The sequence below is a fragment of the Phalacrocorax carbo genome, chromosome Z (genome assembly GCF_963921805.1).
Source record: "Phalacrocorax carbo chromosome Z, bPhaCar2.1, whole genome shotgun sequence".
NCBI lineage: Eukaryota > Metazoa > Chordata > Aves > Suliformes > Phalacrocoracidae > Phalacrocorax > Phalacrocorax carbo.
In genome coordinates, this window is record NC_087548.1 from 11,486,335 (window position 1) to 11,502,074 (window position 15,740).

Here is a 15,740-nt window from a genome sequence, read left to right on the forward strand (position 1 = left end):
CAGAGGCACAACAGTGTGAAGATGGGAGAAGTGATGGAGGTCAGGAAACACATTTGCTACTGACTTAACCCCAAAACTGGAAATAGCTGCTATCCTGATTGCTCATTTCAACCTGTTTACTTGGTTTGGGGTTTTTCTTTCTTCTGGAGTGGAGTGGAGGCACTGTAAATGGCAGAGGCTTCATAGAAGTCTCACCAGCTGATTCTCTTCTTGTCACTTTATTTTTTTCAAAGCTCAGGGAGGATTCATAGTTGATGTGGGTAGTATTGTACACAGTGTGTCCAATGGGATTTGTTCCTATCCCCCAAGTTGGTCCTAGGTCTGAAGAGCCAGTTAATAGCAAGGGCTGTTGTACTGTTCCCAATTCAAAGTAACTTTAAAATAAATCAGATGCAGGAGGAGCTGCTGGATGGGGGAGCAGGGTGCCATTAATCAGCGTTTTGGGAGCCAAAATTGGGCCATGCTAATAAATCACCTGCTGGGAGAAAGATGCCCCCACAGGCTGAGCTTTGGTGCCCTTGCTGAAGAGGATTTTGGAAATGCAGGACTGCAAACACAGGGGACTGAAAGTGGGGCTCTGTGGGCTGCTGCACCCAGAGCTCCACCGGTGTGAGTGGGCTTTTTCCAAACAGACCTAGGACAGGCTGTATTTGTGGAGGATGAATCCACCCCGTGGGGTGCCCAGTTGCTGAAGACTGGCTCTGTGCTAAACCTCCACCAAGCACTATTCCTCTTTTCTTTTGCAAATAATGGACTGTCTGTGTCTTCCAGATCACAGAACTTCTGCAACTAATGAGTCAATTTAAAGAAATGGGCTTTGAACTAAAAGACATTAAGGAGGTCTTATTATTACATAATGACCAACACAACGCTTTGGAAGATCTAATGGCCCGTGCAGGAGCCAGCTGAAAACACATTCCCGGATTCTTGGCGTGCAACGGAGCAGGACCAGCCCCGCCACCTTCACATCCAGTGTGACTTGCTCTCAGCAGGGAGGAGTCCAGCTTTTCACATACATGGGAGAGTGACCGAGCAAGCCCGCCCACGTGCATCACTCCAGCGTTTCTCTTTCCACTGAGAGCCAACTTTCTTTCTTAAATCAAATTTTTGAAGTGTCCTTTCCTAAGTTTCCTTTTTCCAGCTTGGCCACGGAGAGTTTAGACTGCCCAGCCTCTACTGGAATTGTATATAGGTAGAGACAGGGATGGTTGCCCCTTCCCCCCTTCACTGTTGCACTGGATTCGGACAGATTAATACTACGTTGGTTCTGAAACTAGGATGCTTTGGTTCTTTGAAGCTGCTTTCATGGTGTCTGCTTGTACTGAATTACTTGACTGTGTCACAGTCCAGATCAACTGGTTAAATTTGACCTTTAGTGCAATGGAATTTTACCTTTTGGTTGAAAGTTATTAGTCTGTAACTTAGTAAAACACTGGTTCAGAAACTGTCGCTATGCATAAAAAGAGAAGCTGTTCCTCTTGTGCTTTTTATTAACCCATGCATCCAACATTTCTGCCAGGCACGAGTGTGCAATGCTGAGTGGTGTGTAAGTTCTCTTGGAACAGGTAAGCTGTGAACTCTACCTGGACCTGCAACTTGTGTTGGTTCTTGAACCTGAAGGCAGAGAGCTGGGGCTCAGTATTCTTAATCCCCCAGGCTTGTAGGATATTTAAAACAATGCCCTGCTAGGAAATCAGTTATCTTTTTGTTTTCAATAGTATTCAGTGTGATGCAGGAGGTTTCTTTCAAGCACTTTCTTTAAAACAAATATACTCACTGCATTAGTTCCATTTCTCACACTGCTATAGAATTACATAACACCTAGTACTAGAAATCAGGTTTTGGGTTGTTTTTGATAGTTAAAGTATTACGTTGTACACTGTTCAAGTTCTAAATACATAAAATATCAGCAGTCTTGAGGAATCTTAAAGTAATTTGCTAAATAATTTGAATCTGCAGAAGATAAACTAATAAAACCCGCATATGCAACTCCCAGTGTCATGGTTCCCATCTCTCATGCTCTTTGGCTTCAGCAGATGAAGAAGGTGCTGGATCCTGCCCGCCCAGGTGCTGCCCGTTCCAGTAGGCACATGTGAATGCTGTGTGCTGGGCAGAACGGCCAGAGGCTCTGGGCAGGTGGCTGCAATGGTGGAACGTGCTGCTCTTTTTTGTGGCTTATTTTTGTTCTGTTGCAAAAACCAAGCCTAGGGATCCAAACGCATGTTAGAGCATAGAGCTGGGAGCACTGGACTTTGGGAGGGGAAGATGGCTCAGCTTGTGGCCTTAGTTGAGGTTTTTCAGTACAAAGCTTTAGCTCACCAGGACCCTGAAGGAGATGGCATCTGTCTCCATTACACTGTTAACTTTACATGACCAAAACTTATAATTTGGGTCCAGTGATAACTTCTGGAATTCTGTGAGGTGTGCAACTATGTTAATTACATACCTTTACTTAAAATGATGCTGATGAGAGATGTAGCAGGCAGGCAAGTATCTAGGAGATGTGGAGATGGATGATGAGTAGGACCAGGGCAGATTGCCTTGCATTGTATCTTGCAGCACTGAGCTTCACCAACTTCTGGTGGTGGGGCTGAAATTAAAACTCATCTAAGGAGCATGTTCAGCACCTGCTGTCTCTGTGGGTGCAGGTAAAGCAGTTGCCCAGCTCTCCTTCCCAGGTGAGAAATATGACAGTTTGAAACAAGGAAATGGGGTTCCTGGTTAATCAGAAAAGTGGGAAAACAAAACTCAAACTGCTCTCCTGTGACTGCTTGAGGGCACTCGTTTGTGTTGCTTGTTTCGGTTTTCTCGGAATTAGTATCCAAACAAGTCCCTGTCTGGTACTAGACACTCCTGAATGGGCAAGAAGTCCTGCCAGTGAAGAAACAACTATTTAGACCAAAACTCTGAATAAAATAATTTGTGTTACTGTGTGTTAAGTTTCTTTCACAGTCCTCCCGTGGGAGCCAGCTTGTAACCCTCTGACAGTGACCACTCTGATCAAGGAGGCTGTTGTGGAGGTGAGAGCAGAGGGCTCAGGACAGGAAGGGATACCTGTGAAGTAGGTCTCCTCCTTCCAAAGAGACGTACCTGCCTGCATCTTCCCTGGTGATGTTGCTCTTGCTTCAGTGGTGAGGGTTCTGGGTTTACAGCACTGGGTGGCTGAAGGCTGGAAGTGTGCTTCTGGGGCAGCTTCTTACAGAAGGAAAGACCACAGTGAGGGGATCAGCCTGATGGCTTAGAGGAGAGGCTCTTTGGAAGAAACCTGTAACAAGTGACGCAATGTGATGAGACTTGAATGTTGCTTTGGGCACTGTGCATCGGTGGTGGATCTGGTACTGTAGTTCTCCCCTGTCAACTTGGGGGCACAGCTCTGCCTGGACCTGGGGAGGTCCTGCTGATGCATGGTGCCAGGATGGGCTCTGCCCTGCTGCTGGCTCGTGAGAAGAGGACTGCGTCCCTGGTCACACCTGAGACCTTAGGGCTTTTCCTTAGGTTCTCAGGTCAGACTTATGTACCTCACACTTGGCACTGTTTCAAGCTTTGTCAGAAGTTGTTCTGCCACCTTGTGCTAGCTGCTGCCAGATACTGAGGTCTGGGTGCCTTGGTGGAAAGGCTGATGAGGAGAGCTATAGAGGCAGAGCCAAGAGATCCCTGGGCTGCCCCTGGACAGTTCCTGGGCAGCAGCAGCTGGGTAAGGGCTCTGACACTGAAGAGCTCTCAGTCACCCCTGTGGCAGCCATAGGCTCGCACTCTGCCTGCGAGTAGCCGGAGGGCTGGTGGATGCGAGGCGCTGCTGTGGCTGCTGCCTTGGTTTGAGGGTGACTTTTCCTGTGATCACACAGTCTGTCAGGCAGCAGGAGCTGCACATGCACTGTCAGGCGGTGGTGCTGCAGCGTGCCCCGGGACTTCCTTTGGTCGGCCTTGTGTCTCCTGCAGTGGCTTGGCTCTGCCGGAGCGCCCTGGGCAGCACAGGTCACTGGCTCCAGGGCATGCATCAGCAGCTTTTCTGCACGGCATGGCCGCGCAGCTCCCTGTGCTGGGCAGATGGCCAGTGGTGCAGCAAAACCTGGTGCAGCAGGGGTGGTTCTGCTGCTGCAGGCTGTTCCAGTCAGCTGCTGGTGGCCAGCTTTGGAAACACCAGCTGCGCCAACAGCCCAGCTGTGAAGAGGGTCTGGTGCTGATTCCCAGCCCCAGTTAATCTTGTGCAGTCAAACAGGCGTTTTAATCAGATTTACTTTAAGAACAAATTTTAACAGAGTTCTGTAATAAATTGAATTTTATTTTAAATAATGTCAATTATTCAAATAAAATATTAAGCATCTGCCATGAGCATTAACAGTCTTTGCACCTGAATACAAAAATAAACCCATTCGAGTTCTGTACTTATTTGATTGTATGTGGCCAGGCTCTCTTAATCTGTTGGACTGCTGTAATGGCAAATACTTTCACACACATTCCTCAGGTTGAAATGAAAACCGTTCCTATCAGGTGTCAGTGCAATATCAAACAGCAGGAAGGGGATGACACTTTTAACATGCTCATTTAGCACACTTCCACACAAGAAAAAAAAGCAGCATCTAGGTAATAAGAGTGGAGAGAAAAACATTACCATTTTTGACAACAGCTTTTGGCAGTTTCCATTACATACTAGGAGCCCAGTTTTGATATTTCCTGGGTGTGCAGCACTTCAAGCATCTCTCTAGTCCTGTTATTGCTGAGGATGGGTGGATTTTCACAGCCAGGGCTGCTTTATTTAAAAAAAAAAAAAGTCTAAAAAAGGATCATCAGACCTTGGAAAACTGCTTTTTCCATTGATGATGTTTTGTTTCTGTGTTCCTGGCCATTGCTCCAGGGAGCAAATAGTTCCTTCTCTGGGAGCCTGCAGCAGGACTCAGATCTGCCAGACAGGCTCACCGCCTTTCTGGTAGACCAGGGAGGACTCAGGTGGCTTGTTCCTGGTAGCTGACTTACCTCCCATCTCATCTGCTTGTGGAAGTTTTTGGTCACTCATCTGTCTTGTTGCAACTACCTCTGAAAGTACCAAGGTTAGGATACGGCACCATGGGTTGTGCAAATGGTTCTTCCTTGTGCGCTGCTTTAGAAATGGCCAGCTTGGGTAACGGACTGGAAATGCCTGTGAACATGCTTTGTTGAGCTGCTCTTCAAAAAAATTGAAAATACAATCAACCAATACTTATCCCCCAACTGTCAGACTACATGGAGGGAGAGTTTTCCTCCCTAGCCCTGCATCTTGTTTTCCTGTGACCTGTGCACATATCCCATAGCCCAACCTTTTCCTCGATGCCAAATGAAGCTGCAGAACTCCTCAGCAGCTCCCCAACAGCCCTGTTTTCTGTGTGCTCACTCATAAAACTACAGTATGTGCTCACATCCATTCATGCTTTCAGAAGGTGCAAGGCCTACCCAGCTGTCACGTGTTCTCCTCACCATATGCCCAGGAAAGGTCTCCTTGGCCCAGGAAGTTGAGGGAGGTTTTCTAAGAGTTGGTTGTTTTAAAGGGGAGCTTGGTTTAATGCCTGCTCTTCTCACCATGGTTTTAACAAGATGCTGACTGTCTCACTGCTTTAAAGCTCTGCAGTGGCTGTGAAGCACCCCTGCTCTGTGCTGTGCACAAATACCAAAATACTGCTGATGCTACAAGTCTTGCTCCTAGAAGCCTCATTTCTCTGGGCAAGGAAGGCTTCTGAAAAGGGGACTGGGAGACCTGGCTTTGGGCGTGACTTCCCACTGGCCTGTAACCTGGCCACAAGAACCATCTTGAGACCCATAAACTCATACCCTGGAGGGACTCTCCTCCACAGAGTAATCCAGTCTTGATTGCAAGATGGAGATGAACCTGTGCTAAAAAAGAAAAAGCAAACAACCCCAACAATCAGGGCACTGATGTAGGACTTCCGTTCAGAGGCTGCCCCTTGCAATTCTGTTCCCCAGGGCCACGCTGTTGTGACATTCCTGGGAGCATTTGCACCAGATACGCAACCCAGATAACTGAGTGTCACTGCCATTACTGTACTGCTGCTTGGCCAAACCCGGGCCCCTTGGGATAGCCATAGAAGCAGGTGGTAAAATTCACAGGTGGTCTGACAGCAGTGTTTCCTTACCCTTGGCATTTCTGGCTACTGAGCAGGCTTTGAGCTACTCCAGGTGTTACTGAGGAGGTGCTGAGATGGCTGAATGTGCAGCAACAGCCCTAATTTTGGAGTGGGAGAACTCGTGCAGCATGTTGTCAGCTGAGCATGTTTCAAGGTCACTTACTTGTGGCTGCAGCAAGTGGACCTTTTCTGTGGCCCAGGTGTGCATGCAGCACCAGAGCTTTTGCAGGGCTCCAGCTGAGCACACTGTAGTTCTTGATTCAAATACCAGGTTCATATAACAGCACTGTTAGCAGCTGCTGCAATGCCACTGCCTCTGACCAGAGCCTCTTTTGATATGAAAAATCAATTCTGTCGTCCTGGCCGAAAAGTGCTCTGCAGCTGTGCCACAGAGCAGGGATCAGACATGGTTTGTAGCAGGTAAGCTGTTGGCCTCTCGCTGTTGGCAGCAGTATGAAACCCACATGCTTATTAGCACACTAGGTGTCCCTTTGGTACAAAGCTCCTGCCAAACCACCTGTTGCCCATGACTTGAGCCACCTCTTTCAGGAGGCCTGGAGGGTTCATCCCAAGCAAAGAACAAATGCAGCAATAGCCTTTGTTCTTCTGAAAGTGACAGCACTTCTTGCCCTGCCTTGACTTCTATTTACTTATGGTCTAGTTACGTTAGTGTACTTAACAAAGAGCAGCTCCTCTCTCTTTCCTGGCTTCTGTTTGCAAACACTTTTCTGGATCGCTTTTGAGCATTTCTGTTCAGACCTGTGTCTGGCTTCAGTGTGTTTTTTCTTTCCCCCCTCATTTTCTTGGCAGCACAGAAGTGCCTTTAACATGTGAGACGCTGCTGTGAATACTGTTGCTTGGTCAGATAGTTAAAGGCTGCTGAATTGTTATTCTTAGGAATGTGGCTTCCTGGTATTAAGGAAACACAAAACCTTGTGGTGCCAAGTAGTCATCTCTCATTTACTCGGAATTCTCTCCATCCTTATCTAAAATACGCACTAATCATAAACATCAAACCAAAAGCTATCCCCTACCCCCACACACACTCTGCAGCACCAAGTGTGGCAAAACACTGGCTGGCTGTTTCCATAGCTGTTCTTGTGCACGCGCAAGCAAAGGTCTAAACTGGTGGAGCTGTTTGCATGGACATGTCAGTGCCAGGAGAGGCTAAACAGAGCTGAAGCTGGGCTCGCATTGTTTGAATACACTTTGACTTCAGTGCCAAGACTTCATCCAGCTTGGTCACAAAATTCTGAAAATCCTGGTGAGAAAGGCAAAAGGCAAGTTTAGGGAACAACATTAGCAGCAGGTTGAAGAAAATCAGCATATTTTATGCACTACAGCAGTACATAAATGCATGTGTTCCATTCTGCAGTGTAGTAGATTAAATCAGTGTCTCCTTATTAAAGTCCTGACACTCACAGGTCAATGCTTCTAAATACCAAGATGAACTTACACTGGTACTTTTATCTGTTGGTAAAATTACAGCTAATACAATGGTTTAAAAATAAAAATGCATAAAGCACCTGCTATCACCCTTCTACACCAGTTAGCTTTTCAAAGGTCAACTGAGTTTTACAGTCTGCTGAACTCTGTTCCTGACAGCGCTCGTGTTGGCTCTAGCGAGCATGAAAATAACTGGTCACTCATTGATCAAGTATCGTGGCCCATTTGTGGGAGACAGCAAGGATTACTTCACACCAGGCTACAGGGCCAGTCCAACTTCTGAATGGCTACTCCTCTGCTAGATCTGACATGAGAAATACTAGCAGCGTACATAGCCTTGGCCGGGGGGAGCTCTACCTTCCATAGCAACCTGCCTCATGGATAAAAAGTGATATGAAACGGTGATTAAAACTGAAATGAAGGCAGTTATTTTTAAGCAGGACTTGTATTAATAAGGGAGCAGTCAGACTTGCTCTGGTCTCCAGCCGAGAGCAGACTTTTGTGCCTCTGTTCTCAGGTCAGTGTCTAAGACGCTGGGAGGTGTCAGCATCCTTGGGGCTAGGCACTTCAACTGCCACCACATGAAAATCAATCATTCAAAAGCTTATTTGGCAAGACTTCAGCTATCTCCTGCACTGTATCTTTCTCTTGCAGGGACATCAGGACTGTAATGAAGACCAGACTAGCTGCTGCAGCGTATTTTTCTTAAGCCCTTTAAATACTGCTTGGTTCAGTACATGGCCACTCTTGGCAGCAGTCTCTCCTGCAGCCAAATTTTCATGGCTGGAGAAGTTACAACCATCTGAAAGTAGAAGAGAAACTGATATGGGAAGTGCAAGCTGACTTCTTTGCCCAAAGAATGGTCATGCTGTGAAATAATACTACAGGGTAGAAGTTATTCACACACTGCTGTGAGGCCTGGCAAGCTTGTCATAATTCTGCTAGCCAGGTGATTGCTTGCTGCCAGGGACAAACAAATTGGGGCAGAGGCCTGGTGTCTAATGACCAACAGACTTAGGAAGAACAATGTCAAGAGACTTTTAAAAAAAAAAAAAAAAGATTGCATTGTATCACTGCATTCCCTGCCACAAAACTAATAGAGTTCATGGCTTTAGTGCTGCTTTGAACTTCTATATGTTATCTGGTAACACATCACATCCAGCTGGAAATTACAGCAAATAAGCCACTTGGTGGCTCCATTCTGAAATCCCTGAGGCAACTCCCTGTAGCTGTACTTCAGATCTGAGCTGTGATAGGAATTAAAATGGTTTGATAATGTAATGCCATTATGGAGCTTGGCTTTATTGATAAGATGAGGGAACTGGGAAGGAGATTCTCACTAGGAAATGTTAATAGTCTGGGTAAGAGATGAGACTTCTCACAGAGCTGTGATGTACATTTATCTGGATGCAGGAGAAACAGGACTGGGATTGCCTCACTAGCAGTGGGGCCAAGCAGGTGCCAGTCTTTAGGTCTAGCCTACACTACTGTCATCCGAGACAAGTATAAGCCAAGAAGCACTTGAGTGACAAGTCAAGAGCCTGTGAGGACACAAGTCACAGTGGTTAGAGCGCTGGGGTGAGTGAGGCTAGGGGTTGGCACATCGGCAGTGTGACAGGCAAGGGACGCCCAAAAGGAAGCGGTGATGTGGCACCACGCCACCAACTGAGACATCCCAGTGTCATGCTTTAGGGGTGTGCTGTTTCCTGTGGTATTGACTTACTTGGCTCCAGCCTGTAAGGGATAAAACATCACATGGAAAGACGCCCTGTTTGCAACAGTCTGGTATGCCTGACGCTAGATAAGAGAAAGCTGTTTTATCAGAGGCAAGTGGTTCAGAGTTGGCCTGTCAGTCTCCTTGTCCCCCAAGCACCTGGCAGTGTGGAGACAGGCAAAGACACAAGTACTGAAAATGAGCGGCCTCTCCTTTGGATTCAGGGAGGCATCAGAGAATGAGAGGAAGAGCTGACGAGGAATGTCACATCACTAATTCAAGTTAATAATCTCTAAGATTAATTTACACAGGTTCAACGGGCATAGAAATCATCATCTGAAGCACTTACCATTGCTGACATCTGATTTATCAAGCACTCTTCCTTGAAACATAAAGATGCCATTTCATCCATCTGCTGCTGATGGGCCCGAATTATAGCCTGTCTGATTAAAATAAAATATACCACTGGTTACACAGCCTGATGTTGGCCCCAATAAACCTTTAAGAAGGAGGAGTAACCCAGAGGAAGCCTTGCTGTCCTGTGGCCCTTGGCGTTCAGGAAGTGCACAGCAGTGCTCCTTGAAGTGCACTGGACTGCACTGGTTTGGGGTTAAAGGTGACCATGATGACTGAGGATTGCTCAGAGGGAGAGAGGAGCGGCCACAGCCTCTCGCTAGCACAGGCAGCACAGGGGCACACACTGCTTTTTACCATAGGGAAATCTAGGAGCAAAAAAGTTGTCTATTAATTGGTGAGGTGCCTTACAACCATGAGGTTGTAAGTGATTTTGGTGAAAAACTGGCAGAGCAGGAAGGCAGTGGTGCTGTTTGTTCCTCTGAGCAAGGTTCTCGAACCAACAACATATTTTCAGTCATGTAAATGGGGTCCAGTCTGTGAGAGCTGACAGTGGCAGCTCATAGTACTTTGAAGCTTCACGTCTACATTTTCAGCGACTGCCACTCTAGCTATTTTTCTTTCTGTAGGGATAGAACAGCTACCACCTGATTCTTGATGGGAGGTTTTGATACATTTTAGGTACTTTAAAGCTTATAGGAAGCCAACTAGTTACTGAGAAGTGCAGTTTGTATTATAATATTCACTCCTCTAGTGTTATGCTAAGAAGCCCTAATAGAATAATTGGCTTCCTGTGAGATTTTAAAATATCATTAAATAACAGGCAATCATATATTTATAAGATAATGACTATAAACTATCATTAATCTTATTAAATAATTAATCCACAGATTGATTTCCCATCAGTTTTTGAAGTACATTCAAGTATGATTTGCAAATAACGGCAAATGTGTCATGTCTAGAATTTCTAAGCTTCACGACAAACTTCAGTGATGAGCAAAACTTACTGTGCCTTTTCTAGGCCCTCCCTCTGCCATTTTCCCGTCTCTGATGTAGCACTTGGAGACCTGCTGTTGGACATGCCTGAGGGGCTCTTTGCCTTTGCTAACAGCTTATTATCTTCGGTTGCAGATCCGGAATCCACGGCAAAAGTCTCTTGCGTACAAATACTCAGTATTAACTTGTTTTTTAGCAACTCTATTTTCTCATTGCTGAACATTGACTTGGCTGGGTCTTCAGAATGACTGAAATCCTCATTCCTCAGTCCTGCCTGGGGCTGCAACAGCAGGTTGCTTTCTTGAGAGGGGGACTGGACTGCATAATCCCTATTTCCCACACTGAGAAAGCATGGTGCACCTGAAAAATAGCTCTTTTCAGGTGTATCAGCATTTATTTCCTGAGCCATGGGCTCCACACTGGGTCCTTGATTTGAGTTAGATTTTCCTGAATTTCCAGTATTATCTTCAACATCAGCGTCACACTGTCTGCCACCTGAGTATTCTTTGTGTGTTGAGTTACTGAGAAACAAGCCACCCTCCCCCTTTTCTCTGGAGCCCATGGATTCAGCTGTGGATGTTTCTGTCAGGTCACGTCCAGCAAATAGACTGTGAATGACTCCTTGCTTCGATGAAGCTGAGCCCAGAAAGCAGCAGCAGGGCTTCACATCACAGCAGGTGGGTGAAAGCCACTTGTCCCCTGTTTGTGGGGAACACAGCAGGGCATAATGTCTTCCACCACGACGCATTTGCTCCCCCAGTTCCAGCATGCTGTCCGTCAGAGCTCTGCTTCTCGTACACCGCCAGCCCTCTTCCTCAAATCTGTTCTGGCAGCCATGTATGTTCCTGTCCGACATCTGCTTCACACGGGGGGACTTCTCTTGGTTAGAGGACACTTTCTCTATATCAGTTGTTTCCTCATAGTCAAGAAGGGATACCGTGCGAGAGGCCACTAGCTCAGAAGTGAATTCTGAGGAACAGCTGGAAGATCCACAATGATTAACTCCATTTTTTCGAGCTTTCAATTTTACAACTCCTGCAAGGGCAGCCTGTCTATCCAAAGTGGATTCTTCCTTCTCTTTATGCTGGAGGTCAATCTCTTTGCACTCTGGAGTTCCCGATTTCAACACAGGAGAAATATACGGGTTTGAAGCATCCTTTTCTGGAGTTAAAGTGGCTTCACCGGAGTAAACAAGACACACATGTTTGGATTTGTACTGTTTGTGATCAGCTAGGAAATCATTGCCATTCTTCCAGTTACTAGCAGTATCTTCCTGCAGGCAGTAAGGTTTTTCTGCAGTATTGTTTGGAGAGGAGTCAATAGTTAAGTCATAGCTCCAGTCTGATGGAGCTTTGCTGCACCCTGCATTTTTAATGGATTCCTCTGTCTTTGGGCTGCCCTCACTACAATCCCAGCTGTCATCTAGTTCATGTTCTTGCATGGGTATTGCATATTTAAAAAATAAGTCCTGTCGCTTTTGCCCTTTTTGCTCTTCTTCAGTTCCTTGTTCTCTTTGATGAAGGAAAAATGAATGTTGACTGCATTTGTTGTTGTTTCTTCTTTTCACACTCTTTTGACTACAGACAGGTGAGAAAGAATCTTCACTGAAATCACTGTCATCCAGATCGTCCAGTTGCATCCCCTCTTTGCTCTGTACTTCTGTGGGAGTAAGGCTCAGCTCCTGCTTCACTTGAATCTCCTGGGGCTTGTATTGTGTTAAAAACCTCTCAAGCGGTTGATAGTTCAATTTTTGCTGTAGAATAGGCGGCTGCTGGAACTGCTGGTGATAAAGACGTAAATGCTCTTCCCTTTCCTTCTGAAATGGAGGCAGATTTGTCCAGGTTTCAACACATTGTTTAGCAAAGGTGTTTCCCCATTCTTGTGTGCCATCGGAAGGCAGATTTCCATCTCCAAAGGAAAAATCATCCCTAGAAACAAGCTGTTTCTGAACAGGCTGCACTGTCTGGACTTTCAGGCACTGGACAGGTGGTCTGTCTTGCATATACCTGTCTCTCTGACCACTCTCTTTTGTTTCTGTTGTGGCAGCACTTTTGATGATGAAATCCTTTGCAGCAGGGTTCTTTTCAGAATGGGGAGACAGATCACCAGTTTTCTTCTTCAGAGGGTGCGCTATCCGTAGGACCCCCTTAACTGGGGTAGCATGGTGGAACCACAGTGAGCTGGGACTTCCTTTGTAGGCATGTCCTTTGTTGATTCCCCTGGAGGCAGAGGTAAAAGGGACACTGGGTGGCTGGAGTGCTGCAGGACATGCCTTAGTTTTTGTAGGGTTTGAGGGATGCTGGAGGCCTAGCTTCACTTTCTTTGGAGAGCTCTTTTCCCCAGGCGGCAAAGGGAGAGAGTTTTGGACACGTTTTGGAGATACATTTCCAGCTGTCCGACGCCTGTTTGTGACAGGGGTGGGACATTTGATCCCTTTCTTCAGCTCTTTGACCCTGTAAATGAGGCTGGCTTTAGAAGTTGTCATGCTTTCAGATAAATGTCTAAAGAACAAACTAATGCTTTCACATATTAAGGCTAAACACTGAATTCAATGTCATGATTTGTGTTTTGTCAGTGATCCATGCAGGCAACAAAAACCCTTCTGCCAAAATGCCTGAACTTCTGGAAGGGTCTACAGCGGTGTTTTGAAGTGCTTCATTGAGCAGTGCATAACGTGTCAAATGAGTGAAGCTGGCTTCTGTTTCAGTGGATAGGGGTTGCATTTCCACACTGTAAAATGCAGCATGGCACAGCACCAGCTGCAGACAAACTAGTACCCTCCACAGCACATCACAGAGTCCCACAAGACACAGACTAGGGCTTTTAGAGTAGTTGGAGTGGTGCTAATTATCTCAGGTGATATGTGTACAGGGCTACAGTTCTCCTTGATCAGACTCATCACTGCAACTGTGAGGAGCTGCATACCTGGTATCACCCTATTCCCTCAACTGCTTTCTTTATTCCTCCTCCCCTTTAGCATCTCTCATCCTCTTAAGCCCAGCATAGCAGAGCCTGTAATTTACCTCCTCCTGTGAAGGAGGGAGAGTGAAGGACTTACACACATTCTAGGCAGAACTACAATACAAAACTAAAACAAAACTTTTGATTGCTGAGGTTAGTAATTCTGCAGTTACAGGGAGTATAGTGATATTTTAATCACTAAAAGCTGTCATCAGAAAGGATTTACAAGACCCAGAGAATTTAAATATAAGAGTTGGAACAGGTAAGGATTTTATTTGCATTGTGAAATCAACATTTCCAATGCAACCAAAATAAAATGTAATCACAAACTTTTTCTTTGTGTTTTTCACCTTGGCAAGATTGAGCTTCATTACCTACCTGTCAGCATATCGTAAAGTGTTCAGGGTATGCTCTGTAGCAGTGTGACTAGGTGATACATTGGCTATCATACATGTCTTGGAATTGCCAATGAAAGAATCCTTTAGCACCTGGGGTTGGAAGGGAAAAATAAGATTCTTAGCAGTTCATGTATTTATTTTTAAATATGTTCTAGCTCTTTTTTTACACAAAATAAGAGGGAAAGTGATTTAATTAGCTCATGACTTACGAAAAGTTAGGCTAAGTTACCTTGCATTTGCTGTAAATTAGCAATGCGTACAGAGGCAGTTTAACATGAGTCAGGTGATACACAGTTACTGTATCTTTTTTTTTAAATATAGTTCTCTTGTCTCAATTTGTCTTGCAATTCCTTGTTTACAGTTTAAACTGAATATGTTACATATATATGTACATGTATACATGTCACGAGTCACACGAACACGAGTGTTAACTGTGGCTTGGAACAAGCCTTTGCACCAGATGCCACAAAGGTGCCTATACGTTTTGAGGGAAAAAGCCTGTTACAATTGGAGTGAAGAAAATTTGATGAAATCTTCTATGACGGTTACTGCACAGAAAATGCAAGATTTGTTGCAAAATGTGTGGAGATGGATGGTAACTGAATGAGACTGGAAGTTAGTGTTTGGGGCTTAGCAATTGGTTTCTTTGGTTTTTTACTATGCCAGTCCCCAGTACTGACTGGGGGAACTGGCACCTGGCCCTAATTCTGTGATTATCTTTAAAATTAATGTTTGGAAGAGTTATGCATTTCTCTTTTCTTTGATAGCTTAATAGCAGTTATTAAATCATCCCCCTGCCTTTTTTTTTTTTTGTCCTCATCAGGAAAATCTCTACAGTTGCTTTTCTGCTCATTTTACCTGAGTTAATTTGCTTTGCCGGAAAGGAGTATGTGCGTGTTCCTGATCCAATGCCCGAATGCATTCCTTTAGCTACCAAAAGAAAACAAACAAACAAAACAAAAAAAATGGAGCAGAAAAAACATATCAATCATGTACTGGCAAGGAACTGAACTGCATCAAACCAAACCTATGAATTTACTATTTCCCTCATGCGCCTTTGAATCCTACTATGTGATGTGCAAGGGGAGTGTGCTCCTTCTGCAGCCACCAATGGCCAGCTTCAGCTAGTTCAGGCATCAGCAGCGGTTTAGCTGCAGTCAAAGAGAGCAAAGCTGCAGCACAGAGCACAGCAAGCCTGCCTGACAGCTCTGTGGGCTATGCAAAACCCAAGAAGCTGGGTAAATACACACGTGTTTAGCCACACACACAGCTCCATGCTCCTGTGGACCTGCCGCTGCCTGCACCATAGCTAACAAGTTTGAAGTCAGATTTGGTGTACAACAGACTATGCTGCAGCTTGCAGGGCAGGTGTACCCCAGATCCACATCCTGTAACACGCTAAGAACAGAGCTTTTTGAGCTCCAGCTCTTATAAATTAATTTCTTCTAAAATAAGCTCTTTCCCTTCCAAAAAAAAAAAACCAAACCCAACACTTTGGACAACAGCACTGCAAATTCCTTAACGCCACTCTGGCAATACTTTCATACATTAGTCAGAGACAGCACAAGCTAATAAGTGCATATTCCTCCCTGTACTGACTATAACCTGCAGCCCAGAGGTCCCCTCTATGCACAGGTACGCTGGACTCTGTTAGGAGGCAGCTGATCTGAAGCCATTTCCTCTTCACAGCAGTGCAATGTGCCAAACCCAACCAAAGGCGAGTGCACGGACCAGCTCCGAACAATTAGGTCTGAG

General features: G+C 45.5%; 2 protein-coding genes across 5 annotated transcripts in view; one reads left to right on the forward strand and one right to left on the reverse strand.

Moving 5' to 3' along the window:
- UBAP1 (ubiquitin associated protein 1) overlaps positions 1-2,928 on the forward strand; it is a 36,213-nt gene extending 33,285 nt beyond the window's left edge. For all 3 annotated transcript variants that reach the window (XM_064438909.1, XM_064438910.1, XM_064438907.1), the window contains one exon: positions 772-2,928. In XM_064438909.1, the coding sequence (XP_064294979.1) occupies positions 772-909 (138 nt within the window). In that variant the 3' untranslated portion in view covers positions 910-2,928. The remainder of the gene's footprint in view (positions 1-771) is intronic.
- A 1,339-nt stretch (positions 2,929-4,267) lies between these two features.
- The window catches only part of KIF24 (kinesin family member 24), a 33,278-nt gene continuing 21,805 nt past the window's right edge, over positions 4,268-15,740 (reverse strand). For both annotated transcript variants that reach the window (XM_064438905.1, XM_064438906.1), the window contains exons 9-13: positions 14,844-14,915; positions 13,966-14,075; positions 10,638-13,079; positions 9,626-9,719; positions 4,268-7,377 (exon numbers count right to left, since the gene is read on the reverse strand). In XM_064438905.1, coding sequence (XP_064294975.1) covers positions 7,237-7,377; positions 9,626-9,719; positions 10,638-13,079; positions 13,966-14,075; positions 14,844-14,915 — 2,859 coding nt within the window. In that variant the 3' untranslated portion in view covers positions 4,268-7,236. The remainder of the gene's footprint in view (positions 7,378-9,625; positions 9,720-10,637; positions 13,080-13,965; positions 14,076-14,843; positions 14,916-15,740) is intronic.